General features: G+C 46.3%; 2 protein-coding genes across 5 annotated transcripts in view; one reads left to right on the forward strand and one right to left on the reverse strand.

Annotated features, from left to right (window-relative positions):
- Nucleotides 1-5,522: 5,522 nt before the first annotated feature.
- CLIP4 (CAP-Gly domain containing linker protein family member 4) overlaps nucleotides 5,523-26,542 on the forward strand; it is a 75,468-nt gene continuing 54,448 nt past the window's right edge. For all 3 annotated transcript variants that reach the window (XM_065589324.1, XM_008174964.3, XM_005289533.3), the window contains exon 1: nucleotides 5,523-5,662. The gene's annotated coding sequence lies outside the window, so the exon portion shown is untranslated. The remainder of the gene's footprint in view (nucleotides 5,663-26,542) is intronic.
- On the reverse strand, nucleotides 5,913-25,834 carry PCARE (photoreceptor cilium actin regulator). Of its 2 annotated transcripts, XM_065589317.1 has the most exons (3): nucleotides 21,483-25,834; nucleotides 13,731-16,456; nucleotides 5,913-7,482 (listed from the first exon to the last, which is right to left on the reverse strand). In XM_065589317.1, exons 1-2 carry the CDS (start codon nucleotides 25,262-25,264, stop codon nucleotides 16,327-16,329), a joined length of 3,912 nt encoding a protein of 1,303 aa, XP_065445389.1. In that variant the 5' UTR covers nucleotides 25,265-25,834; the 3' UTR covers nucleotides 5,913-7,482; nucleotides 13,731-16,326. The 2 variants fall into 2 exon arrangements, with proteins under 2 accessions (XP_065445389.1, XP_065445390.1); XM_065589318.1 differs by lacking the exons at nucleotides 5,913-7,482; nucleotides 13,731-16,456 and adding an exon at nucleotides 18,925-19,121.

A 26,542-nucleotide genomic window follows, 5' to 3' on the forward strand; every position in this document is an offset into this window, starting at 1 on the left:
TAATGCATCAGAGAAAAACAAAAATGAGCATTTAAGGGCTAGATTCTCAGCTGGTATAAATGAGCATAAGTCCGTTGACTTCAAGGCTTTTTTACTCTAGCTGGGGATATGGCTTTTAGTTTTCAAAGGGGGATGTGAAGAGCATTATGGTGCATTGACCCCCTACATCGATGATAGCATCACCAGCAGTGTTTGTGGAAATAGCAACATGGGTCTGGCTTTAGAGATGCAAAACTGAATGCCAGGATGGTTTGGACCTGGGTCCCATTTTATGAGGAATGGGGACAAAAAGAGGGCTTGGAAGGAATGGTTCTGGTGGCCAGTCTCTAGTCTTCAGGACTGTTTATCTCTTGGCAGCACTTGTTTTAGTCCTCTTAAATAGTAAGCCACAGAGCTGTAGCCCCATGCTGTAGGGATGTCATTATCACCCCAGGTAGGCCAAAGAACAGTGCAGCCTGCATAAGGAGCAGCTCTCCAGTGCAGAAAGAGATCTAAATGGGAACTGATTTTTGCTGGCCCCTTGGAGAGGTCCCTTAAGACAGGTTTCACTGTGTACTGGGAGGGCTACAGGGTGTGAGGGCACAACTACTCAGTCAAGGGGATTGGGAATTACAGCAACTGCCTAGATGCGCTTCCTGGATTCCACCCTGCCTGAGATTTCCAATCTTCTTGTATGTCAAAACCCAGTCCAACTATTTTGACCTTGTGAAGGTCGACACAATGTGGCAGGGTTGGAAACTGAAAATCTGCTATTTGTCAACAGTATAGTCCAGGCCGATGCAATCTGAGCTTTTTCCACTCTCTCTTGCCAATAATTGACAGCACAGACTTTCCATCCTTCCCCAGGAGTGAGAGGTGCTGTGGGCTCCTTGTTCAGAGACCCTCTGCTGAGATGGTAACCTGCAGATTACTCCCTTTTGCAGAATGGTTTCTGTGAAGTGAGACTGCTGCTGGGTAGGAGACCAAGCAATGAGGTTGGGTTCAGCAAACCTATTTCGATTAGGACTCTAGGTTAGGACCTAAACCAAGAAGTCTTTAACATTATCCTTAATACTGGAATTTACTTAAAATATCAGGTGAACCTGGGAAACCATTTCAGTACCATGTGCTTTGCATTGTTCCCTGGAGACACAAACCCATGCTTTTAATCGGTATTTACATGGGAGCACACCTGTTCAGACCTGCCAAAAATATCTTGTATTTTTATTTGTGGGGCACAAAAGTTATGTATGACTCATTGTCCTTCAGAAGACATCCTTACAGATATGATTCCACTAATGTAGGGGAAACTGTTACAGGAGCAGATCACTTACCAGATCTCATAAGAGAAGACAATTTCCAGGATAAATACTGAAGTTTTTCAACAAGAAGACTGTATTATCCCATTTTTTATTTGCCATATTCATTTCTGGATTATTTTAGTTTGCCTCTACTAGATCCTCTGTAACAGGTGGCAATTTATTTGCCATGTGGATTGTTGTCCTTGAAGAGTGGTCTAATGATCAGAGTAGAGAACTGGGTGTTAGGACTCATCAGTTTTAGTTGCAGCTTATGCACTGACTCACATAACTTTTCTATGCCTTTGTGTATCCCCTCTGTAAAATGGGGATAATACTTTCACCCCATCATTTTTGTGAGGTTTAGTTAGTATGTGTGTGTGTGTGTGTGTGTATATATATATATATCTTCAGATGAAAGAGGGAGGAAGTGAGGCTGCAAGATGGAAACTATCCAGTTAGATTAACTTCTTTGACTCAGATTTAAAAGCTGTGCAGCTGGTACAAATTTTTAGTTGCAGGCTATACAGTAAATCTCAGCCCTGTTATCTGTAGGATCTTTTGCACTGATGGGTGAAAGTCAGGAAAGTTTGGTTCATAGTTTTGTAATGACTACTTTGGGGAAGGCCATCGTCATTATTAGCTGCCCTTGGCTTCAACTGGGGCTTCAGGTCCAATAGTAATAATTAAGAATAAAAAATGATAGAACTGATGACATCTATGGTGTCCAAAGCTGTTAATTATACAACTGATTAAAGAGCAATTAAGGCCTCATAGAAAACGTTTAGAAAGCACCTTGCCTGCAGGCAGTATTGCCTATATTTTAGCATACAGGCCCCGTATTGAAAATAAAAATATATATATTCTGTATTGCATCTTTCATACCACTGTCTCCCCAAAGCCTTGACAGTGTTAAATAATGCAGTCACAGAATTAAATGTTAGCAAAGGGAGAGGAAAAATTAAGAGGCTGAAAGGTGTTGTTCCAGGTGGCGGAAGTTGAGAGAAAGCTCTTGCACTAACAGTGGTGAGCCTGTATGGAGGGACAGAGAGTAGGCAAGTGTAGGATGAGCTCTGGAGACTGGATTTATTCTATTTATTTATGGAAAAGTTGCAAGGTCCATCGTCTTTGCCCCTATGCCTGCCACCTATTTCCCAGTGGAAGTCACAACCTTTGTTTGTGACATTATTCATCATAAACGGCCTACAATGTGTAGTTTGGATCCTGATTTCAAAATGCTTGATGCTCCAATCCAGAGTTTTGGTTTGGCTGATTATAGACTGTAGCTGAGGAGGACAATGGGACAAGCCCCCTACTCATACTTAAAGTGCTATGACAGCGTCCATGTCTATGGAGAAGACACACAGGCTCTTTTGGCTAGGTCCACAATAGTTCTTAGGTACCTAACTGCGTCTTTAAGTGCCTAAGTCCAATATTTAGGCAACACTGATGTTCTCAAAACCACTGCTCAGCTTCTGCCTAATCCCAGAGGACACTAAGTGTCCACCAGTCAGCGTCCCTAAAGTCGCCTAAGCACAGAAGCCGCCCACAGCTGGAAAGCTGCTCAGGGCCCACACTGAAGCCGAAGCCCTGGCAGTCCCAAAACAGGATTCTCAAGTCGGCGTTCCCCCACCTATCTTGCCTGTGGGGTCGGCATTTTCAGCGCATGCCTACAGGTTCGGGCCCTACACAAATGATGGCCAGGGTGAGCCGATTGGGTGTTTTCAAGCTCAGGTGTGTGTGTGTCCTAGTCCCTGGCCCAGCTTAGAACACTCTCCTGGGCTGAAGGAGACCCAGGTTCATGTCTCTGCCCCGAGGATGGCTTAATTATTTATACTAACAGGAGCGTTTGAGACCCATCCCAGAAAAACCCATAATCCAGTGGTCAGGACACTTACGTGGGACATGAGAGGCCCAGATTCAGGTGAGTGCTCTAATGGGGTGAATTTTTCTGTGAGACGGGGCTGCTGACCTGGCTTTGGCACCTAACTCCAGGAGAGGGTTCGTGGCTGAGAATCCCAACCAGAGATAGGTGCCTCCCTCTAGCCCAGTGGTTCCCAAACTTGTTCCGCCGCTTGTTTACGGAAAGCCCCTGGTGGGCCAGGCCGGTTTGTTTACCTGCCGTGTCTGCAGGTTCGGCCGATCGCGGCTCCCAGTGGCCACGGTTCACTGCTCCAGGCCAATGGGAGCTGCTGGAAGCGGCAGCCAGTACGTCCCTCGGCCCGCGCCACTTCCAGCAGCTCCCATTGGCCTGGAGCAGCGAACCGCGGCCACTGGGAAGCCGCGATCGGCCGAACCTGCGGACACGGCAGGTAAACAAACCGGCCCGGCCTGCCAGGGGCTTTCCCTAAACAAGCAGCAGAACAAGTTTGGGAACCACTGCTCTAGCCCATCAGTCAGATGTTCAGATCCATGGAAGTTAGGAGTCTAAGAATCTTTATGAATCTGGGGCTTTTCCTCTGAATTTCTTTTGGCTGGCTTAGACAGCTCCCCGGACAGGATGCTGGCTTCTGTGAATCCCGTTTTTAGACGCCTACGTCTCCCCATGCCTAACTCAGGGCTGAGATTCCACTAGGTAGCAGGATGCCTAGGGGTTAGGTGTTGCAACACTCAGTATTGCAATGTCTAAGTAGAATGGTGGATTTAGCCCTTAGTTTTTAAGGGCTCGTCAGGAAGTGGGGCACACGCAGACATGGTAACCCTGGATGGAATTAAGTTTGTCTGATGTGGAAAGAAAAATGGTTGAATCATCTCTAAACGAATTGTTTTTCAGGAAGTACTGGCGATTCCCTAACTGATGACACAGGACGGTTTGAGCAAATCACTTGGGGTGGCAGCCAGAAGAGACTGAGGCATTGCAATGCTGAGCGGCACAGCGCCTTGCTTTTAGGCACCTAGAAAATCACAAGAACACACTGTGATCCACAAAGCCAAGTTAGGCACGTAGGCTCCCATACAATGAATGGGGAGAGACAGGCACTTTTGACTGCGATCCACAAAACCCAGAATGCTAGACAAGGAGCCGCCTATGCTGGCCAATGGGAGGTGCTGGTGAGAGGAGTGTGGGCTGAGCCCTGCCTCTCTCTTGAAGATAGGTGCCTATCTCTGCTTGGCATTTCATGAACAGGAACCAACTGCCTGGAGTCAGGTGGCTTAGGCACCCAAGGTGTTTTTTGCAGGAATTAGGTAGACGTCTGCCTCGCTCCACACAAAATAGTGGAGGAGGAGAAGGCTGCTGGGTGCCCACCTTATCGCTTTTAGCCCAGTGGTTAGGGCACTCACCTGGCATGTGGGTAACCAGAGTTCAATTCCCTCCTCTCTGCCACAGGGGGGAAGAAAAGGATTTGAACAGGGATCTCCCACTGCTCTAACCACTGAGCTTTGGGATATTCTGATGGTGAGGGGCTCCCTCAGTCTCTTCTGTTGAAGCTGATCCACCATGGACAAATAATGAGAGTGACTGGAGCAGGGGAGCTGGATCCAGGTTCTCCCACCTCCCAGGTAGATGTCCTAAGCACTGGGCTACAGAGTAAGTCTCTCTTTCTTACCTAATGACTATTTAGGTATTATCAACATTAGAACAGTCATTGGGGAAGTGGAGGAGGGTGAGAGAAAGAGACAGAATCTGTAGTCCACTGGTTAGGGAAACCCCCCCCCCCCCAGACACATGTGGGAGATGCTGGGTCTAGTCCCCCTGCTCTGATTTAGGTGCTTAAATCTGGGATTTAGGCACCTAAGTACCTTTGTGGATCTGAGGCTTAATTGCTCTGTGCCTTAGTTTCTTCCCGTCTATAACATGGGGGATAACAACTGCTTCTCAGAATAACTGGCTTGCAGGGATGACTTAATTAATGATTATGAAATACAAGCTCTAGAAATACAAGTACTGTTGTTATTACTATTTTATTTCATAGGGTACCACTAACTTGAGCAATATTCACAAGTCTGTTTCGAAGAGCTGGGATAGTTTTTTGAAGCCAAAGGAAGCAATCAGACCCGTCTATGGTGTTTTCAGGTTGTTGTCTGTAGATGCCAAGGGCCTTGTCATTTCACACTGTTTAAAATTTAAGCAGTGTCACTGGTAGTTGGCGCTGGACCAGTTCTCAGTCTGGTAAAGGTCAGCAGATGAAATGCTGCACAGAGCACTTACCTCATGGCTATGCAAACAGCAGCTCCTGGCTGGAAAGCTGATACTGTTTGAATCTTCTTGCAAGACAAGTGAAATATGATTAGAAGCACAGGTGCAATTTTACCTTGCATTTAGCTTCACAAAGTGTACAGCAGGGCATGGTGTGTGTCTAGAGCTATGCGGGCTTCTTCTGCAATGAGGATCTGCTTCGCTGAACACTTTCTGGTGTTAACCCTTTGGCTGCTGCCTTCACAAGGTGGGTGTGTTTGCAGTAACTTTACATAGAATCTCAATTGAAATTAATACAATGTTGTCAGCTGGTACCAAACTAAGCTTAAATTAGAGAGCAAAGGGGCTAATAAGCCAGGACAGTTATTAGCTATGCCAATCCTCTCCACTTGGGATCTTTTAGCCTAGGGGAACATATTTTTTGTTAATGAAGGTTCAATGTAAAATAATTGGTATAAGGGCCTTTTCCAGTTAAAAAGAAACCAAAATTAACTCACTGCACTTGAAACCATTTCCTTTATTTTTATAGCACATAGTACACGCTTAACATGCTGTGCAAGAAATCAGCAAAAATCATTTTGAATAAATATTTACACTCTTAGTATACACATATATACAGAGAAAGAGAGAGAGAGTATATTCACACCTATATAATACATATAAACTCTGGGTTACTTTACAGCAGTAAAAAAATCTTACAAAAGTTATAAAACAGTTCGGTGCCAGGAATGTTGGATTTATGTGCAATTACAAGCATTGGCCAAAAATATACTGTAACAAAACTATAGCCACGTCAGCTGTCAGTATTATCACTATACTGCACATCATGGCCACTCAGAACCTCATGCAGCAACAAGACTAAGAACATAAGAATGGCCATATTGGGTCAGACCAATGGTCCGTCTAGCCCAGTATCCTGACTTCTGACTGTGGGGTGCCAGATACTTCAGAGGGAGTGAACAGAAGAGGGCAATTACCGAGTTGTCCAGTCCCAACTTCTGGCAGTCAGCGGCTTAGGGACACCCAGAGCTCAGGATTGTTTCCCTGACCATCTTGGCTGAAGAGCCATTGATGGACCTATTTTCCATGACTTTATCTAATTCTTTTTTGAACCCAGTTATATTTTGGCCTTCACAACATCCCCAGCCAATAGGGTGACCAGATGTCCCGATTTTATAGGGACAATCTCGATTTTGGGGGCTTTTTCTTATATAGGCACCTATTACCCCCCCACCCCTTGTCCTGATTTTTTACACTTGGTATCTGGTCATCCTACCTGCCAATGAGTTGCACAGGTTGACTGTGTTGTATGAAGTACTTCCTTATGTTTGTTTTAAACCTGCTGCCTATTAATTTCATTGGGTGACCCCTGGTTCTCATGTTATGTGAAGAGGTAAATAACATTTCCTTATTCGCTTTCTCCACACCATTCATGATTTTATAGACCTCTATCATATCCCCATTTGTCATGTCTTTTCTAAGATGTACATTCCCAGTCTTTTTAACTTCTCCTCATATGGAAGCTGTTCCATACTCCTAATCATATTTGCTGCCCGTACTTTTTCCAATTCTAATACATCTTTATTTGAGATGAGGTGACCAGACCTGTATGCAGGATTCAAGGTGTGGGCGTACCATGGATTTATATATTGGCATTATGATATTTTCTGTCTTATTACCTATCCCTTTCCAAACGGTTCCTAACATTGTTAGCTTTTTTGACTGCAGCTGCAGATGTTTTCAGAGAACTACCCACAATGACTCCAACATCTTCTTGAGCTAATTTAGACCCCATCATTTTGTACGTATAGTTGGGATTATGTTTACTTTGCATTTATCAACATTGAATTTCATCTGCCATTTTGTTGCCCAGTCACCCAGTTTAGTGAGATCCTTTTGTGACTCTTTGCTTTGGACTTAACTATCTTGAGTAATTTTGTATCATCTGCAACTTTGCCACCTCAATGTTCACCCTCTTTTCCAGATAATTTATGAACATGTTGAACAGCAGTGGCCCCAGTACAGATCCTTGGGGACTCCGCTATTTACCTCTCTCTATTGTGAAAACTGTTTATTCTTCTTCGAGTGCTTGCTCATATCCATTCCATTAGGTGTGCGCGCGCCGCGTGCACGATCGTCGGAAGATTTTTCCCTAGCAACACCGGCGGGTCGGCTGTGGAGCCCCCTAGAGTGGCGCCTTCATGGCGCTGAATATATACCCCAGCCGACCCGGCGCCCCCTCAGTTCCTTCTTACCGCCCCTGACGGTCGTTGGAACTGTGGAGCGCTGCTTAGCTGTTCTCCACTCTCCCTAGCTTAGTTAGTCATTCGCAGTTATAGTTATAGTTATAGTCCTAGTGTTTATAGTTAAATAGTTCAATAGTTTTAAAAGTTGTCTAGTTGTTATAATAGTTCAGGGGATTAAGGGGGTCGTCTCCCCCTTTCTCCCCCGGCCGCGGGGCCGGGCTCATGCCCAACGCTCCCGGCTTCAAGCTGTGCGCCTCCTGCGCTAAGCCTATGCCCACGAGCGACCCGCACGACTCCTGTCTGAAGTGCCTGGGAGAGTCCCATCAAACAGATAAGTGCAAGATCTGTAAGGCCTTCAGACCAAGGACCAAGAAGGAGCGGGACTTTCGGCTCCGGCAACTCCTGATGGAGGCGGCACTTAGTCCGGACGCTCCATCTACAAGTCAGGCCCCGGCACCTAGCGCCTCAGTGCGCAGTGCCCCGGCGGCACCGGCCATGACGACCACGCGAGTGGCGTCAGATGAGCCTTCCCGGCACCGGACCTCGTCGGCACCGCAAGCACAGCAAGTGCCTCGGCGCCGGTCATTATCCCCAGGGCATAAGAAAGCCCATAAGACGGGGACCTCCGTGCCGAAGACGCTGGCTCCCCCAGTGCCGGGGGTAGAGCCGCGTACGCCGGTGGAGCACCGGAAACAGGTGCCTCCAGCACCGTCGACTCCGGCGCCGAGGCCGTTGAGTCCGGTGCAGACGGCGTCTCCACCGAGGCCGGCGGTGATACAGTGCCTCCCGTCGACGCCAGAGACCTTCGCGGCGGCGAGAGACTTAATAGCTCTCACGGAGCCGGCACCGCCTCAACCACCGGCACCGACGGCACCGTTGCCTCGCCCGGTCCAGTCGAGGGGGAAACCTGCCTTGATGCGCCCTCCATCGCAAGGGCTGGAACCTCGGCACCGATCCAGGTCCCGAAGCAGGTCCCCACGCCGCTCGCAGTCCCGGCACCGAATATCACCTCGGCACCGGTCGTACTCGCGGCCAAGATCTTCTTCGCGGCACCGCTCTACGTCTCGGCACCGCTATGATCGTCGGCACCGATCAACGTCGAGACGTAGTTCTCGGCACCGCTACGGTCGCCGCTCGACGTCGAGAGGCCGCTCCCGGTACCGGGCATACTCCAGGTCCTCGTCGAGGTCCAGATCCGACTCCCGGCACCGACGAGGTCATCGGCACCGGTCGCGGTCCCGGCACCGATCGCCGGCACCGCGTGGAGATAGATCATCTCCAGACCGGCACCGTGCGGCACCGCAGCCCACGGGAATCGTCTCGACGCTCTCGGCACCGCCATGGCCATCGAGATCGGGGTCTCGCTCCTCGGAGGACCTCTCGAGATCGGCATACCCCCCTCAGGGGCAAGCCGAGGAACAGGACTTGGGCCATTGGCAGAACATAACAGAGGACCATTCTCATGGCCCATCTCACTGGTCGTTTTGGACCCCGTGGGCGTACCATCAGGCGCAAGGGGCTCCAGTTGCTTCGACCTCTCGCTCCGGTCACTCTGTTAGAAGGGCCCCGGAGTCCACCATCTCTCGGCCTCCGCCAGGGGGCATGGAGGCTTCCGTGTCCGCACCACCTGACGCCCTGGACTCAAGCGCAGGTGATGCTCCGGCCCAGGAGCAGGGAGACCAGGACCCTCCCTTGGATCCTGTTCCACCGGAGGCATCTTCCTCTTCCTCTCCGGATGAGGCAGTGGCGGGCACATCGTGCACAGGTCCACCTCCAATAGATCTTCGGGCTCACCAAGATCTTCTGCGTAGGATGGCCCGTAATATGGACCTGCAGGCGGAGGAGATAGTGGAGGTGCACGACCCCATCGTGAATATCCTCGGAGCGGATGCCCCATCGAGGGTGGCGTTACCCCTGATCCGCACGATACAAGCCAATGTATCTACGATATGGCAGACTCCTGCCTCTATCCCACCCACAGCGAGAGGGGTGGAAAGGAAATACTTTGTCCCGTCTAAAGACTACGGGTACTTGTATACCCACCCCCAGCCGTGTTCACTGGTGGTGGCATCAGTGAACGCAAGGGAGCGCCACGGTCAGCAGGCCGCAGCGCCCAAATCGAAGGAGGCTAAGCGCCTCGATTTATTCGGCCGTAAAGTTTACTCAGCCGGAGGGCTGCAACTTAGAGCGGCTAATCAACAGGCGCTCTTGAGCCGCTATAGCTTTAACTCCTGGAACTCTATGGGGAAGTTCAAGGAGTTGGTTCCCCAAGAGTCCAGGGAGGAGTTTGGAGCCCTGGTGGAGGAGGGTAAGAAGGTGGCTCGGACCTCCTTACAGGCCTCCTTAGACATAGCGGACTCTGCTGCGAGAACCCTGGCCTCAGGTATCGCTATGCGGAGGATCTCCTGGCTCCAGGTTTCGGGTCTGCCTCAGGAACTGCAGCAAACCCTGCAGGATCTGCCCTTTGAAGGACAAGGGTTGTTTTCAGAAAAGACGGACTCTCGCCTGCAGAGCCTCAAGGACTCCAGGACGATCATGCGTTCCTTGGGGATGCATGTTGTGGGCCCTCAGCGCAGGCCATTTAGACCGCAGCCTCAGCGCTTCTACCCCCCCCCCGCCTCGTCAGAGACAGGACTCGACCCGGAGGCGAGGACGAGGTGGTAGAAGAAGGTGGACCGGCCCTCAACCTGGTCAGAACCAGGGGCCACCTAGACCACCTTCGGGCCCCAGGCAGAACTTTTGAAGGTGCGGTCGAGGACGGCGCCCCAGTCATCCCACAGGATCCAGCCCCATCCTTTCGGGATCGCCTTTCCCATTTCCACCATGCCTGGTCCCTTATAACCTCGGACCGTTGGGTCCTTCGCACGGTGGACAGGGGATATGCTATCCAGCTTTCCTCAATTCCCCCCTCCTCCACCCCTTCCCCGTCCCTCTTCAGGGACCCTTCTCACGAGCAACTTCTTATACAGGAAGTTTCCACGCTCCTTGCTATGGGGGCCATAGAGGAGGTTCCAGTGGAGTTAAGGGGCAGGGGATTCTATTCCCGTTACTTCCTCATTCCCAAGTCCAAAGGAGGTCTGCGACCCATCTTGGACTTGCGCGGACTCAACAAATTCGTAGTAAAGTTGAAGTTCCGCATGGTCTCTTTGGGGGCCATTATCCCTTCCCTCGATCCTGGAGACTGGTTCGCCGCCCTCGACATGAAAGATGCATACTTTCACATAGCAATTTACCCGCCTCACAGACGCTTCCTGCGGTTCGTGGTAAGCAAGGTGCACTACCAATTTGCAGTCCTTCCCTTCGGCCTATCCTCGGCCCCAAGGGTGTTCACGAAATGTATGGCTGTCGTGGCAGCGTACCTTCGTCGGCAAGGGATACAGGTGTTCCCGTACCTAGACGACTGGCTGGTACGCGGTCGCACCAAAGAACAAGTTCGAGATCACGTCCACATAATAGTGCACACATTCAACAAGTTGGGTATCCTACTCAACAAGGACAAATCCGCTCTAGAACCTACCCAGAGAATAGAATTCATCGGCGCGGTTCTAGACTCCAGACGTGCACAAGCCATCCTGCCAGACAATCGCTTTTGCACCATCACGAGCCTCATTCAAGGACTCAAGGCCTTCCCAACTACCACGGTGAGGTCGTGCCTTACCCTGCTGGGTCACATGGCTTCCTGCACGTACGTAACCAGGCATGCCAGACTTCGGCTTCGCCCACTCCAGACCTGGGTGTCATCAAGATACCGCCCACATCGGGACAGCCTGAACATGGTGGTCACGGTCCCGAACTCGGTCCTGACCTCCCTCACATGGTGGCTAGACCACAAGGTGGTTTGCGAGGGGATGCCGTTTCACGCCCCACAACCCTCTCTGCACCTGGTCACAGACGCTTCATCCCTGGGTTGGGGCGCCCATCTCAACGAACACCATACCCAGGGCCTGTGGACTGCACCCCAGATAGCCCTGCACATCAATGTTCGGGAACTGATGGCGGTGCGCCTGGCGTGCCAGGCATTTCTCAATCTCCTACGTGGTCGTTGTGTGTTAGTTCTCATCGACAACACCACTGCCATGTTTTACATCAACAAGCAAGGAGGAGCACGTTCGTCAATTCTATGCCAAGAGGCCATTCGCCTGTGGGACTTCTGCATCGCCCACTCAATCCATCTCACGGCATCGTTCCTCCCTGGAGTCCAGAACACTCTGGCGGACCGACTCAGCAGGTCCTTTCAAACACACGAGTGGTCTATCCGTCCGGACATCATACATTCCGTTTTCCAGAAGTGGGGGTTTCCCCAGATAGACCTGTTTGCATCTCGAGACAACAGGAAGTGCCACGTGTTCTGCTCCCTGCAAGGTCGAGCTCCGGGCTCCCTCTCGGACGCGTTTCTCCTTCCCTGGAAAGACCACCTGTTTTATGCCTTCCCTCCGTTTCCTCTGGTCCACAAGGTACTGCTCAAATTGCGCAGAGACCAGGCACAGGTGATTCTGATCGCCCCAGCGTGGCCGAGACAACATTGGTACACCACGCTGTTGGAGCTCTCGGTTCAGACACCGATCCCGCTTCCATTATGCCCGGACCTCATCTCTCAGGACCACGGCCGCCTGCGTCACCCCGACCTGCAATCACTCCACCTCACGGCGTGGCTGCTCCATGGTTCACCCAGGCAGAGCAGCAGTGCTCGCACTCTGTCCAACAGATTCTGCTGAGCAGTAGGAAGCCCTCAACACGGACCACATACTTGGCCAAGTGGAAGCGGTTCTCCTGTTGGTGCGAACAACGAGCCACGTCCCCGTTACAGGCACCTATCCCTCTCATTTTGGAATATCTCCTCTCCCTAAAACAGCAAGGGTTGGCGATATCTTCAATTAGAGTTCACCTGGCCGCTATATCGGCCTTTCACCCAGGGGAACTCGCGTCCTCGGTATTCTCTAACCCGATGGTCGTTAGATTCCTCAAGGGCTTAGGCCGCATGTACCCACAACAACGTCAGCCCGTTCCGACGTGGGACCTCAACCTGGTTCTCTCCAAGCTCACAGGTCCTCCATTCGAGCCACTGGCCACCTGTTCACTTTTGTACCTATCCTGGAAGACAGCCTTCCTCGTAGCCATCACCTCAGCAAGGCGCGTTTCTGAACTCAGGGCGCTTACATCCGAGCCCCCTTACACAGTTTTCCATAAGGATAAAGTGCAGCTCCGCCCACATCCTGCCTTTCTCCCTAAGGTGGTTTCTCCATTTCATATCAACCAGGATATATTTCTCCCGGTCTTTCATCCTAAACCACATGCTACTCGCCAGGATCAACGTTTGCATTCTCTGGACGTACGCAGGGCCCTGGCCTTCTATATTGACCGCACAAGGCACTTTAGAAAGACGACGCAACTCTTCGTTGCAGTGGCCGACCGAATGAAAGGCTCACCGGTCTCCTCACAACGCCTATCCTCTTGGATTACGTCTTGCATCCGGACTTGCTATGACCTGGCAGGTGTCTCAGCACCGCACCTCACCGCTCATTCCACGAGGGCCCAAGCTTCCTCGACTGCTTTCCTGGCGCAAGTTCCGATCCAGGTCATTTGTAGAGCTGCGGTTTGGTCATCAGTCCACACGTTTACAGCTCACTATGCACTAGTGCAGCAGTCCAGGGACGATGCTGCCTTCGGATCAGCGGTTTTGCACACAGCAATGTCTCACTCCGACCCCACCACCTAAGTTGGGCTTGGGAGTCACCTAATGGAATGGATATGAGCAAGCACTCGAAGAAGAAAAGACGGTTACTCACCGTTGTAACTGTTGTTCTTCGAGATGTGTTGCTCATATCCATTCCAAACCCGCCCCCCGTCCCCACTGTCGGAGTAGCCGGCAAGAAGGAACTGAGGGGGCGCCGGGTCGGCTGGGGTATATATTCAGCGCCATGAAGGCGCCACTCTAGGGGGCTCCACAGCCGACCCGCCGGTGTTGCTAGGGAAAAATCTTCCGACGATCGTGCACGCGGCGCGCGCACACCTAATGGAATGGATATGAGCAACACATCTCGAAGAACAACAGTTACAACGGTGAGTAACCGTCTTTTTCTACCCTTTGTTTCCTGTCTTTTAATTAGTTACTGATCCATGAGAGGACCTTCCCTCTTACCCCTTGACTAGAACATAGACTCTTGTTGTCCAAATGCTCAGTACCCCTTCTACATAAGCTAAAAAAGAATCTCTTAACTATAAGTAGTATAGGTTCTATGACACACAGTTGAGCAATTCAGATTCTATCTAATAGAGGGTAGTAGTATAATACACACTAGTCAGTTCATTACAACATATTCAGGCCAGCTCCAAAATTCTGCATAAGCGGTGTGTGTTTTCATTTGCCAGGGAGTTTCCTCCCTAATGTCCAAGACAGTGCTAGGAAAGCCCTTGAGTTAACATGTCAGCACATGCATCACATCCTCAAGGGTATGTGATTTTCAAGACAAGAGGCCTTATTGGGCTTTCTAGCCAGTTAGCACATACACCATGCTGCTTCTACCAGGACATGCATTGCTCCTGGTGAGTGGACTAGCAAAGTGCTCTTCCAGATCACTGGATTCCTGGACATTCTCTGCCAGCAGAAATCTTTTTGCAGAGGATATATCTACCATCAACTTTTCGTCTCCTTGATGTGCTATTAATCTTGGGCTAGGGCAGGACATGGTACTTGGAAAACATAAGTAAACACTTTTTGATAAACCTGCCATTTGTATAATATCGATGACAGGAAATTTTAACATAAGGCCTTAAGTGAGAGAGGAAATGAAATTACTTAGTAATAACGGAAAGGAATACAGGCGAGTCTCATCTTACGCGGGGGTTCCGTTCCACGGTTAGTGCGTAAAGCGAAAACAGCGTATAGTCAAAATTACATTGAGTTGAATGGCGGGCGGAATCGCCCGCACTACAAGTACAGTATTAAAATTGTTATTTTTCTCTTTTTTTTTTGTTTTTGCCGACTGCATAAAGCTGAAATCACACATGTTAAATGCGCGTAAGATGCGACAGACCTGTAAATGCTATTATTGAGGTCTTTCACCTTGTCATTGGTAGAGAATGGCACTGTTTCAGTGTATTAAAAAGAAGACGGAGGAAGGCTGTCTTGTGGTTAAGGCACTGGATTGGAACTCAAGAGGTCAAGGTCCCATTCTCAGCTTTGCCACAGACTTCCTATGAGATCTTCTACAAGTCATTTCATCTCTCTGTGCCTCAGTTCCTCCTCTGTAAAACTGGTGTGTGAGGATAAAAATCATTTGTGTATGTGAAATGCTCAGATACCATAATGTTGAGAACCAGAGAAAAATCTATAAATAAAGGGTAGGATTTTACAGGGTTCCATCCTGTCCCTCTGGATTTTACATTATCCAAATCACATTTGGAAAGAGGTCCAGTATTAGTTAAAAAGCTGCATACTAGTATAAAGGGGACCCTAATCCTTTGATCAAAGCTGAAAAAATACTCAACCTATATCTCAGTGGTTGCTCTTACAACCTAGTATTAACTAATGATCAATATCTTAGATTAGGAATGTGTTACAAAGAGCTAACAAGCTTTTGTGTCAAAACCTAGAGGTCCAATAGTCTGAAAATACCCAATTGTTTTAAAAAATATACATATTGTGAAGGATTTTGGATGAAAGCCGTGGAGCCTTAGATCCAAAGGAGTTGCTATTTCACGTAGACATTGGAGCTGCCTACCAATATCCTCTAGATGCTTGACAGTTAGGGCCCAATCCAACTGCCATTTAAGTCAACAGTGATCCTTCCAGAATCTTTAGTGGAAGTGGGATAAATCCTGTCTTAATTCATGGATCAAAAGGAGAACAGACCTTCCTGTGGGAGAATAGGATTCTCCCATATATACTGTAAAATGTGCAGTCGTGTAGGTGCTCTAGTATTTATAAAATGGCTGATTAGGTATTACAGTGTTTCTCTAAGAAGGATTAAGGTGGTTGTTCTGGGAACTAGAAGTGATGAGATTACACAATGGTTAAACATATGTCATAAGATCAAAACCTCTCTGCAGGAGGAATGTATCTTATTCTGTTTTTTTAAAAACAATTTTATTTTTTATTAACTGGACTTGATTTTATTCCCTGCCTGCCCATGAAACACATAGGATAAAGTCCTGACTTCACTTAGTCAGTGGGAGTTTTGCCATTGATTCCAATGGGGATAGGACTTCATCCTTAGCAGGAAAATGCAGGATTGTGGGTTTGATTTAAAACAGAAGCTTTGAACACCTCTGAATAAATGTCATATCACCTAATGTTAATTTCTGCACCTTTGTGACCATTTTAGTTAAATAGTGCAACAAAAGATTTGGCAGCAAGACCCTGTCTTTATAAAATAGTACTGATCTGACCTGTGTCTTTCCAATATTTTATTGTTTCTGGTACTAAATTTAAGTCTTTTAGTAAAATTGTAAAACACCATGAAAGAGAGAAGCAGTTGCCAAGCTCCCTGCTGATATTTAATTAGGAAGTCATAGCCAATTTGGGTTTGCAGGTGCAATTATATTGTACTTATTCCTCTTTGATATGGTCTGAAGCCATACTTTGGAGCCTGGGACTAAGATATTTAATCACACGAAGGTCCTCTGCCTTGAGCCATACCATCCATCTTCCAAGCAGATTGTATCGTCACTCCCTGTGGAGCCCCTGGCCCACGATGTAGAGTTCAGGGTGAGAAGCAGACCTGCTGGATCCCTTGAACTCAGAGAAGCATGTGCTGTTCCAGGAATCACCCTCCTTTCTAGGGCTCTCCTCCATGCTGCAGATAGAAAAGAAGATTAAGAAAAGAGGATAATGAATCATGTCCTTTTTTAAAATGCTAAGGAGAGCATGTTAACCCGTTAAAACGAAATGCAGCAAGGCATTCTGCAAAGCCTTCCTCCAATTCAGCTGTTTAGTACAGTACAGGTTTTCTTTCTGGTCCCTGTTTCCTGATGCCAAGTGCATTGTAGTCTCCTCTCCCTGAAACTCTGTTTGGAGCCAAACATTATAATATTTGATCGCCTGAAAGCCACTGTGATGTGTTTGAATGTACAGATGGGCAAATAGATTCACTTACAGTAAGAGAAAGGCCTGAGCTACAAAGCTGGGATCCAGATCCCACAAAAGGGAAGTTTCTATCTATCTTATCCTAGGTACTTATAAGACTCTCTCCCCATTATTGTAGTAACTGCCTCATAATCTTTAATGATGTTTAACCTCTATACAGCTGGAATTACTATCCTGATTTTACACAGGGGGAACTGAGGCACAGGGAGGCTAAGTGACTTGTACAAGGTCACATGGGAGGTCTGTGGTGAAGCAGGGACTTAAACCTAGGACTCCTGTATCCTAAGCTAATGCTCTAACCACTGGATTGTCCTGCCTCTCTGTTGTGGTGGAACTAGTGCTAGAATGGTACTGGATGAATAGATTTAGCCAAGTATATAAATAGAGGATTATGCATGAAGTTCTCATCCAGACTTCCCCAAAATCTGGGAGGATTCATATTCAAGGTTTTGCTTTTGGTCCTGTGTTACTGAATCAGTTCCTCTTCTTTTCTCTGAAGTGAATGAAATCCAAATAGCTTGTATTTTAAGCTTCCTTCCATCTCAGCTGTGGGGGAGGGCTTTAATCTGAGAGCAACAGTACAACTGAAATACTATTTTTTACTATACACACATGCAGACAAATCCTGTTAAGGATTAACAGGATTTGCCTGAGCAAAGTGTCATGCGAGGTATGCCTTGAAAACGTGCCCACCAGCGTTGATTGTTACCCAAAGGCCAGGCTCAGAAAAGAGCAAAGTAGCTCTGTACATCTACCTATCCAAACAGCATCTAGTTGTCGTGGCTAGGATACTGAAACCTAAACCCACGGCTCTTGGAACTTATAAAGTAACAGTAGCTGTGCAGAGCTCTAGCTACAGCTCTAATCGGGGCTAGTGACATGTTTAAGATCTTTTATCTGGATACCCTGCAGAGCTTTAAATGGGAAGTTTATACGCTTGGAGAGAGGACATTCACAGTTTTCTAGCGCAACACTGAGAGTGCAGGAAAACTAGCAGAGTTTCATATTAGACTGACCTACAATTTACAGGGCCCAAAGCTATTGATGCTCAGAATGCAATGGTGTAGAGGTAAAAAAAGAAGTGGGTAAACTAATCTAAGCTAAACTCCACATTCCCCAAATGAAAAGTGGGTAAACTCCATTTATCTGTATTAACCCTCATCTATACTACTGGCAGAATGTGATGAAAGCTACCTCTCCCCTGGTCCTGCAGCTGAACAGGGAAACTGGGCTGCTGAGATGAATTGCTGGGTCACCACAGGATCCCACATGGTTGTTTGTATTTGCTTCTGCCTAGGGCCAAGCCTGGCAGCCTAACTATAGCAGTCTGTTTCCCAGCAAAAGGACAATTACCAGAGTGCGGGGAAATGGAAGGAAAAATCCCCAAAGATGCATAGAGGTCTCAGAAATGGGGTAAATCATTGATTCGCCAACGCTTGTGTGTGGACTACTTCATAAGAGAGAAATCTTGTGGATCCACCTCGCCCTCTCCTCCTAGTTCCCCAACTAATTAGTGATAGCAACCTCTAATAATCTAAAATATCTTTTCCCAACATAATAACATTGTGATTTTAATGTCCTACGGGCTCTCCAGGACAAGAGGCATGCTCTTACTGGAAAACTGAGGCTCTCTCCTTTCTGACAGTGTCAAGTTCCCCCATTTCTGTCTCTCTAGGGTCTCAAGATTTCACACGTTAAACCTGTTGCGGGTCCAGCACTTTACTGTCTGTCTGGGCATCAGGACAATGTAATTCTGGGAAGAAAAAAAATACATTGTTCTGGAGGAGGGAAAGGAGGAACATTTTTGTGGCATGTTGTTTCACTGTAGAAACTGGCAATATGTAGCTGCATTAAGGCTTTGGAGTGTGAGAATATTATATATCCACTGAAATGTCTAATGATTGAATGATTAACCCTTAGGCCCTTGTAAAACACCTGAGGTTTGATCAGTTTCCTAAATTCAGTGTGGTCAGTTTCTTGTGGTTAATAATGAGCTGGTAGAGGGTGCTGTACTGAAGAAGACAGAGTTTCTACTTGCTGAGAGGCAGGCTGGGTCAGGACGCTTGCTTACAGTGAGCTCCAGGTAGCTCCACTTCCCCCTGGAAAGTAACCCCTGTTCTGGTCTGCACTCCTGATGTGTCCTGCCTCCCTCTGCTGCCACTTCCTGTCCCTTCTCGCCAGCTGGCAGCCATCACAGGAGGTAGCTGTGCACATCAGGAGGCCATCCAGGTGTGGAGAGGAACTGACAGATCCCAGAATAGGTCCATGCAGACAAGTAGGCTGGCAGCGAGAACAAGTCAGCCTGGTGGGAGAAGGCCACTGCTGGTTCTCATCAGAGAGAGGGTGGCCAGGGGTGTGGAAGGGCCCATGTTAGGCTTGGTGAGGAGAGGAAATGGAAGGTGGAGGGAATGGAAAGGAGAGGGTTAAAAGAGATTTGCCCTCAGCTGGGCCTGCAATCTGAAGTTCACATCTGGATCTGAACTCCCCCAGAATTTGAGGGTGTTGGGATCCAGGGTATGGTGCAGGCAGATGCCTAGTACTGACATTTGAAGGGGAAATATTCTGAATTTTTTCTTCTGTTCAGGGAATGAAATGAGAAGCTGAGGCAGCCTTGTATGGCTAGTGAGCTCTGAGGAGAGTGATGAATCAGCACGTACTGTACTGTTAACGAAAACGTTAGGGCTATGAGTCGGTATCTGTGCCTCAGCATGCCGAGGCTCTGATCAGTGGAACCCGTTATATTTCAGTATCCTAGACCTAGAGCATGAAGTGCTGGTTCTATAGGCAGTGATACTGGGTATTTCAACCGTTTAGGTAATATTCAGTGGGCAGATTCCTAAAACATCTGGCATCTATCTGTCACCATGCATGCTATTATGGCTCTGATATGTATATTATGACATTCAAAGCAGTGTCTATAAAGCTGGGGCTGGGCAATTTATTTTATTTATTTTAAACCTATAAAAAACATTGCATCTTAAATCAGTCCAAGCTGTAAATAATGGGCCACTCTCACCCTGGTATATATCTGTAGTAACTCAGTGGAATTACTCTGGATATACATCGGTATAAACGGAGAGCTGAATTTAGGTCAATAAATATTTCATTCTCCCAAAATGACTAAAGAAATTGATAGATATCCCAAAGAGTCACAAAATATAAAATATTTCATGAAAAGGATGATTTTTTTATGGTTTAGTGCAGTGTCTTTTTATATTACCATTTGTGTTGCAACAAACTGCAACACATAGATAATATGCATTGCTGAAGCAGAAATTAACTAACAATTTATAACAGGCTGCTTTTAAAATTCATCTATAAAACTGCCAGCACTTTCTTCTCATGAGATTTGACGTAAAACCTTTTTGAAAACATTCATTTTAGCCAACAGACATTCGTATAGACAATGCTGATTTCACACTGCACATAAAAAAAAAGTATCCTTTAGGAGATAAAATTTGCTTAGAAGTCACAGAGTAGAATGTATAATAAAACAGAGTGCAGGATGCAAAACAATTAGCATTTGCGGAAGGTTTTGTCATTGTTTTATTTTGGTAATGATAACCTGGGATATACTGTCATTCACAGTACAGGAGAGAAGTTGGGGGCTATTTAGATTTAGTTGCTGAGCTCATTCCTGTACTGATGACATAGTTGTGTACACACACATAATGTGGAGCATAATTGCAAATATTTATTCAAGTGAGTAGTCCAACTGACTTCAGCAGGACTGCTTGCATGAGTAAAACACTACTTGCATGAGAGGCTCTTAATTCTTTTGTGTATCTTAAAGCTTAATTAGCTTAAGGTACTAAGATGGGAAAAAATAGAACAACATTTTGCCCTTACGTGCCATTTAATGATTGCAAAATATTTTGCCAAAAATATATCGAGTATCATAGCCCCTCTTGTGATTTCAGATAGAGGTATACTCACTTTGTGGTTGAGTAAATTAAAGAGTAGGGAGGTTAAAGGCCAAATTTTTCAAACGTGGCCACAGATTATGGGTGACTCAATTGTTGCATGCCCATCATGTGACCCTTAGGGCCTGATTTTTTTCAGAAGAGCTGAGCAATCAGAGTTCCAAGTCCTTGGCAGCCACAGGTGCCTTGTGCCTTTGAAAACCAGGCTCAAATTGTGCACCCATCAACTGAGTCACCCATAATCAGTGACCAGTTTTGACAAATTAGATCTACATAATTAGCTCAAGGCTTCAAGTAAGAATTTTATAAATAGAGCTTTACAATTTAAGAGATCCCCGCCTGCAAATTACCTGTGCTTACTGCTTTGAAATATTTAAACACAGAATTCAACTGGGGAGCTGGCTAGCTCAGGGACTGATAATAGGTTGCCAATTCAAATCCAACGTAAGGCATTAGTAATCTAAAGCTGGTACCATCTGAGGGTTATTTCATATCTTTTGTGAATTGAATCTGGTGATCTGCTGCAGTACACTTCCAAATGGCATTCATTATTACCCTGCTTGCCAGTCTCAGCAGACAGAACAAACAGGCTTGAATGACCTATGCAGAGTGATCTATCTTCTCCACCCTGACAGATGGTCTATTTAGGTCTTGGTTAAAGCAATATTGGTGGGGATGGTGGATGTTTGCACTGCTATTCTGCACATAAATAGGACAGTTTTAACTGTACTAAGCTCTCATCAAAAACTGAAAAAAACAACAAAGCATAAAATACAACCCAAAGCGCTTGACTTAAAGTAGAATGTGTCTCACCTTGCTTGGTTAAGTAGAGGTTCACTGCCAGCTGAGACAGGAGCTGGAAGTCGAAGGTAAACTCCTGGTCTGCGGTCGGAGAAACTTCTCTTTATGAAAGGCTGAGGGTTGGCAGCACTCAGAGCCATCCTCCTCTGCTGATCCCCACACTGCCTGAGCAGCATGCTGTTTTTCTGGGCAAAAGCTGAAACTTCAGGCTGGCCTGCAACCTCTGTAGTGCAGTTGCTAGGTGGTGATGGAGGCTTGGCTTCAAATAAAGAAGGAGTTGCTGGGCAAAATATTGAACGTGCATTACTGACAACCTTTGGTGGAGAAAGCTGTTGCTCATCACCAGAATCCAAACTATTTTGTAGTACTTTGTGTGACCGTGATGGAGACGCTGGTGGAGAAGGGGTGGTGCAGAATGGAGGTGGACTTGCCTCTCTGCGCTGAGCTGGTGGGCTTGACAACTTCCGCTGAACTGGTGGGCTTTGTTTGCGCCCCACTGGAGGGCTAGGCAGTTTTCGTTGGTTTGGTGAAGAAGGCAGCTTCTTTTGCATTGGAGGGCTTGATACTCTGGGGTTAGCTGGGGGACTAGGTTGCCTGCGAGTAGGAGGAAAGTGGTTAAAAGTCTGCAGGATGTGTCTGGGATATGCAGGTGGACTTGAGAGTCGTTTCTCGGTGGGTGGAGAAGAAGGGGGTGTTCTTGTTGGGGAGATTCTTCTGACAAAAGCTGGACTTTTCTCATTTCTCCCGAGTGAATCAGGATAAATTTGCTTTTGGTTTTGCACTGATGCTAAATTTGTGCCAGTTTCTTTACTTTCTGAGCAGTTTCTGTTCTGTTTTGAAACTCCACTGGGATCTTGAAGAGGTATTATTTTATGCGATTGCTTATACAAATCTGCAGCCTCTTTCATTTCATTGTCCCTTTGGGATGCTAATTTACCCTCTTGGCTGTGGATGAACATGTTGGTAGAATTCAGCTCCAATGAATATTTTCTAAATTTGGAGTCCGACCCAGTGTTTCTTAGTACTTTACTGGCAATCATGTTGGGACTGTTGATATTTTTACTTGGTAAAAAGTCAATGGAATGTAGAGAGGCTTTTATCTTTGGAGAAATGTGCATTCTCTTTGTAGCATGAAGCTCTGTTTTGGCAGGCTTTTTGGCAATGTCTGAAGAGTTTCCTTCCATTATTGTACTTTCTTCAGACTCAGATAAGTCAAAAGAACTGTCCATTAGCATTTCAGGAGGTGGTGGTGGCAGGTTCTCCAAGTCTTCATCAGTTTCCTCATTTGTGTCACTTCTGCTTAATTCTGCAACAGGCGGAAAGGCAGTTGGAAAGTTGCAGTGGGATGCATTTGTGTTTGGAAGGTTTATGTCTCCTATTGGTGAAACACGATGCTTGTGAATTAAAGGTGCCAGGGCTCTCTGAAGGGGAATGGTGGGAGGAATCACTGGAACTCCAAACTTTCTAATGCATTTTATTGGTCCTAAAGTTCTTAAATGTATAGGTTTCACAAGGCCTTCGGAAGGACTAAAAGTTTCAATAAGTTTCTTGACAGATTTCCGAGGGGCGCAGACACCGCTATTGAATTTCTCTATCCCAGGTGGCTCATTTTCTTTCCTGTATGATAAATCCTGTGTGGATGCGGTGGCTTTTATAGGCTTCCTTCCCCTTCTCTCATCTGGATGACTGACAGTGTTTTGCTCGGATTTATGTAAAGGGACCTTATCCTGATTAGGCAATATGCTGAAGTTTTTAGAGAGGGATGCCTTCAGTTTGTTGGTAGAAGATCTGGGTGTAACATGTTCAGTGTCCTGCAAGTAAGCTGCTGCTCTTGGCTTCAGGATCTCCTGCTTGCCATCTGTTTCTTTGTTCCCGTTAAGCATATAAAATGTTTCTAATCTTTTGTTGAGATCTTTTTGGGTCCTTTGAAGTTCTAAAAGGGTTGGGTCTTCTGCACGGCTCCTGAGGGATTCCTCTGACCTGGACCTTCTTTGTTTAACTAAGGTTTTCTGGCTACCACTTGCTGTACTGGGTCTTGCTGTTAGGGCTGCTTTTCCACCTTCATCTTCTGTCCACTCCTTTCGTCCGCATTTAGCTGGGACAAACTTGATTTTTTCACTGATCGCATCTTTCATCTTCAGTATCATCTCCTCATTCTCTGGATTTTCTATTCTTTTGATGGATGGCTTCCTTGTTTTATCTGTTACTGCAGGTGAAGACATTGGCCTTCTGGGCAGGGCATTCTTCCCCATTTCTGATAGACTTATATTATCATTGTCATCCTCCTCTAGGGTACTCTCTTCCTCTTCATTTGCAGAAGGAGAATCTATTGATTCGCAGTCTTTGAAATCTTTACCATCCTGGGCGGCATCAGACTGGAGGGAATTAAAAGAGGGACTTTTGATCACGTTTGAACATTGGATCCTGGTGGAAACATTTTCTGGTGTTGCCCCAAGGGAAGAAGTTGTTCCTTTGCTGTGTACAGATGGGTAAAATATATCCTTAAAATGCCTTTCAAGTGCACAGTCATGGGATCTAGTTGTAACAGACAATGTGCCATTACACAGATGTTCTCCTGGTATTCTGTTGTGTTTCTGAGATGGATGATCATGTGCACAAGAATCGCAGCTTGTTTGCCTTCCAAGTTTATCTAGGGAATTGAACTCTTTGATAGATTCATTGTCTGCGCCAATACCACTGTCTTCTGAATACAGAGCCCTATCATCAGCCTGGGCCTGAGAGGAGACCACTGCAGAGGCTTCGAGCAATTTTATTGCCCTTAGCAGGCGTTCATCAAAGCCTTGTTTTGCTTTAAGTTTTTCTTCCAAGTTGCTGGCTGCAGACTGTAAGTAGCTCCATGTCTCCTGCAGGGCACTGGAGGTCAGGGAAGCCACTGTTCCGTTTAGCAGCTGCATTTTGTTGACTGTATACTGCAATAACTGCTGCAACAGATCTGGCTGCTCTTTTGGATCCCCTTTTCCAGCTGGCCAAGCCAGATTTCCTCCCACCTCTTTGAGGAGCTCTTCTCCATCATTGGCAATTTCTTCCAAGAGCTGGTTGATTTCATCAAAGCGGAACACTAGAAAGCTCACCATCTGCTGTAAAAGCAGCTGAGTTTGTGTAGCCTGATGGGCCATACATAGGATAGCTTCGTATTTGGAGAGGTTGGGATTTAGGTAGGCATAAGCATTTTGATGAGCCTTAACAAGCTGATCTGGGAAATCCACCTTTTTCTCAGTCTTGCATATAGGTGGAGTGGATTTTTCTTTGGGTTTGCAAAGACGACCCTGTTTTGCTGGTTTATGGCTTTTTTGCTTCTTCCCTTTCTTTGGGGTTTGCTTTGTATTGCTTTCATTCTTGTTGTCCCAAGTGAAAGTTGTTGCCTCTGATTCGCAGGAGCTTTGCTTTTTGATCTGTATGTCTTCTGCTAGATGTTTTTGAGACTCAATCAGTTCAGACATGGCTATTTCAGCCTCTGTGGCTGTCCTCTCAATTTTCTTCTCTTCCTCATGAATCTCGGAAAGAGAGAGATCCTCAGATGACAAATGGAAGTTAACATTTTTGATCAGCTCTGATGTTTTCTCCTCCCTTTCCAGCTGGTGATCTTTCCCCAGAGACCCTCTCTGACAGAACTTGTCAATATCATAACAAGAGGAGCCTTTGACCAGCAATGGAATTGAAAATGCTTCGTCTCCAGGATCGACAGGCAGGATACCTTTGGGTTTATTCAAAGGATTAGTTCCAGTTTTTGCAACATGGTTAGCAATCTCACTGTGGGAAGGTGTACAGCCCATCCTGTCTCTCTGCCTGGCTTTATTTTCTGTTAAAAATATCCAGATGATCAGGGAAAGAATAGAAGACAATAAAACTTACTGTTTCATCCTGTATTGGAACATTTCATTTTTCTCCCAAGGTTTCATCAAGAATTCTCCTAGTTTTGTAGATAGCCTTGTTAATTACAATTAACTTTTCCTACTTCCCAGGATCCTGTCTTAAAAGAGCTACACATTGTCCCGTTGTATTTTGTTTCCTTTAAGGAGTTCTTCTACTGGAAACAAATCATGTGAAAGCTGTGTTGGGTTAGAGCTAGTGGATTAAGAGGACTCATGTACTTGTTTCTGTCTTGACAGATGTCATGTATAAATAAGATCTTAAGCTCATTAGCTTAATCCGGCATCAGCACACATGCTGCGTTTGTAACGGAAAACTTTTTAAAAATACTGTATTGGGAGGCAAATTTGTATTGATGTACTGCAATAGATAGCTTCTTTCCCTCCACTCTTTCTCCCCTCCCAAATGTCCCCCCACCCCAAAAAAACCCTCTACAAATGGAACTTTGAAATCCAAAGGAAGAGATTGTTTCAGGCAATTTCTAGAAGAAACACATTTTAACGGGGGGAAATGCCAATGCACAGCCCTTTGCGAGGAGGAAGGGTGACTTTGACAGAATACAGAAGAGCTAGGAGGCACAAGACATAGAATCAAAGAGGTTACAGTTGAGATGCCTATTAGGTCATCTCATCCAGAAATTTTCAATATGCTTCCACCTGCAAGTCCCAAACCATTCACTATTTCCTACTGTGACCTCCAAAACAAACAATTTTTTTCTCGAATGAACTTTCCAGGAATCCTTTTTTGCTACTTCATCTAGTTTTCACCTCAACCTAAAATACTTCACAATAATCAAATATTTTAATTAATTTGGCAGATATGGCCAAAGATAGCATTGACATTAAGTGCATATACAAAGGAGAATTTAAAATTAAAAATATATATTTAGAAGTATAATTTGTGTTCTTACTGAAGTGTACATGCCACAATGCTCAATATTCACAATGACCCCACAAGATAGCAGCATTGCAAACTTCAAGCTTTCAAAAATTATGAGTCAGGCCCAAACAATTAGGAGGTTGGCTTAAAAATTATGAGATCTTGAAAAATTAAGAAATTTGGGGATCTTTTAATTTATCTTCCAGTGTCTGAGCCTTTAGGGATCAATTTTTCAATTTTTTCTTTGCAATCATGATGGCTAGAAACTTATTTTTTTTTTTTTTTTTTGGTAAGTGAAGCCT

The sequence above is a fragment of the Chrysemys picta genome, chromosome 3, assembly GCF_011386835.1.
Source record: "Chrysemys picta bellii isolate R12L10 chromosome 3, ASM1138683v2, whole genome shotgun sequence".
Classification (NCBI taxonomy): domain Eukaryota; kingdom Metazoa; phylum Chordata; order Testudines; family Emydidae; genus Chrysemys; species Chrysemys picta.

Excerpts from the sequence above, each read along its gene's own strand:
- PCARE (XM_065589317.1), bottom strand. The coding sequence starts at position 25,264 with ATGGGCTGTACACCTTCCCACAGTGAGATTGCTAACCATGTTGCAAAA. Across the intron at positions 16,457-21,482 it reads CCTCTACTTAACCAAGCAAG|CATGGAGGAGAGCCCTAGAA; the intron begins GTGAGACACATT and ends TTCTATCTGCAG.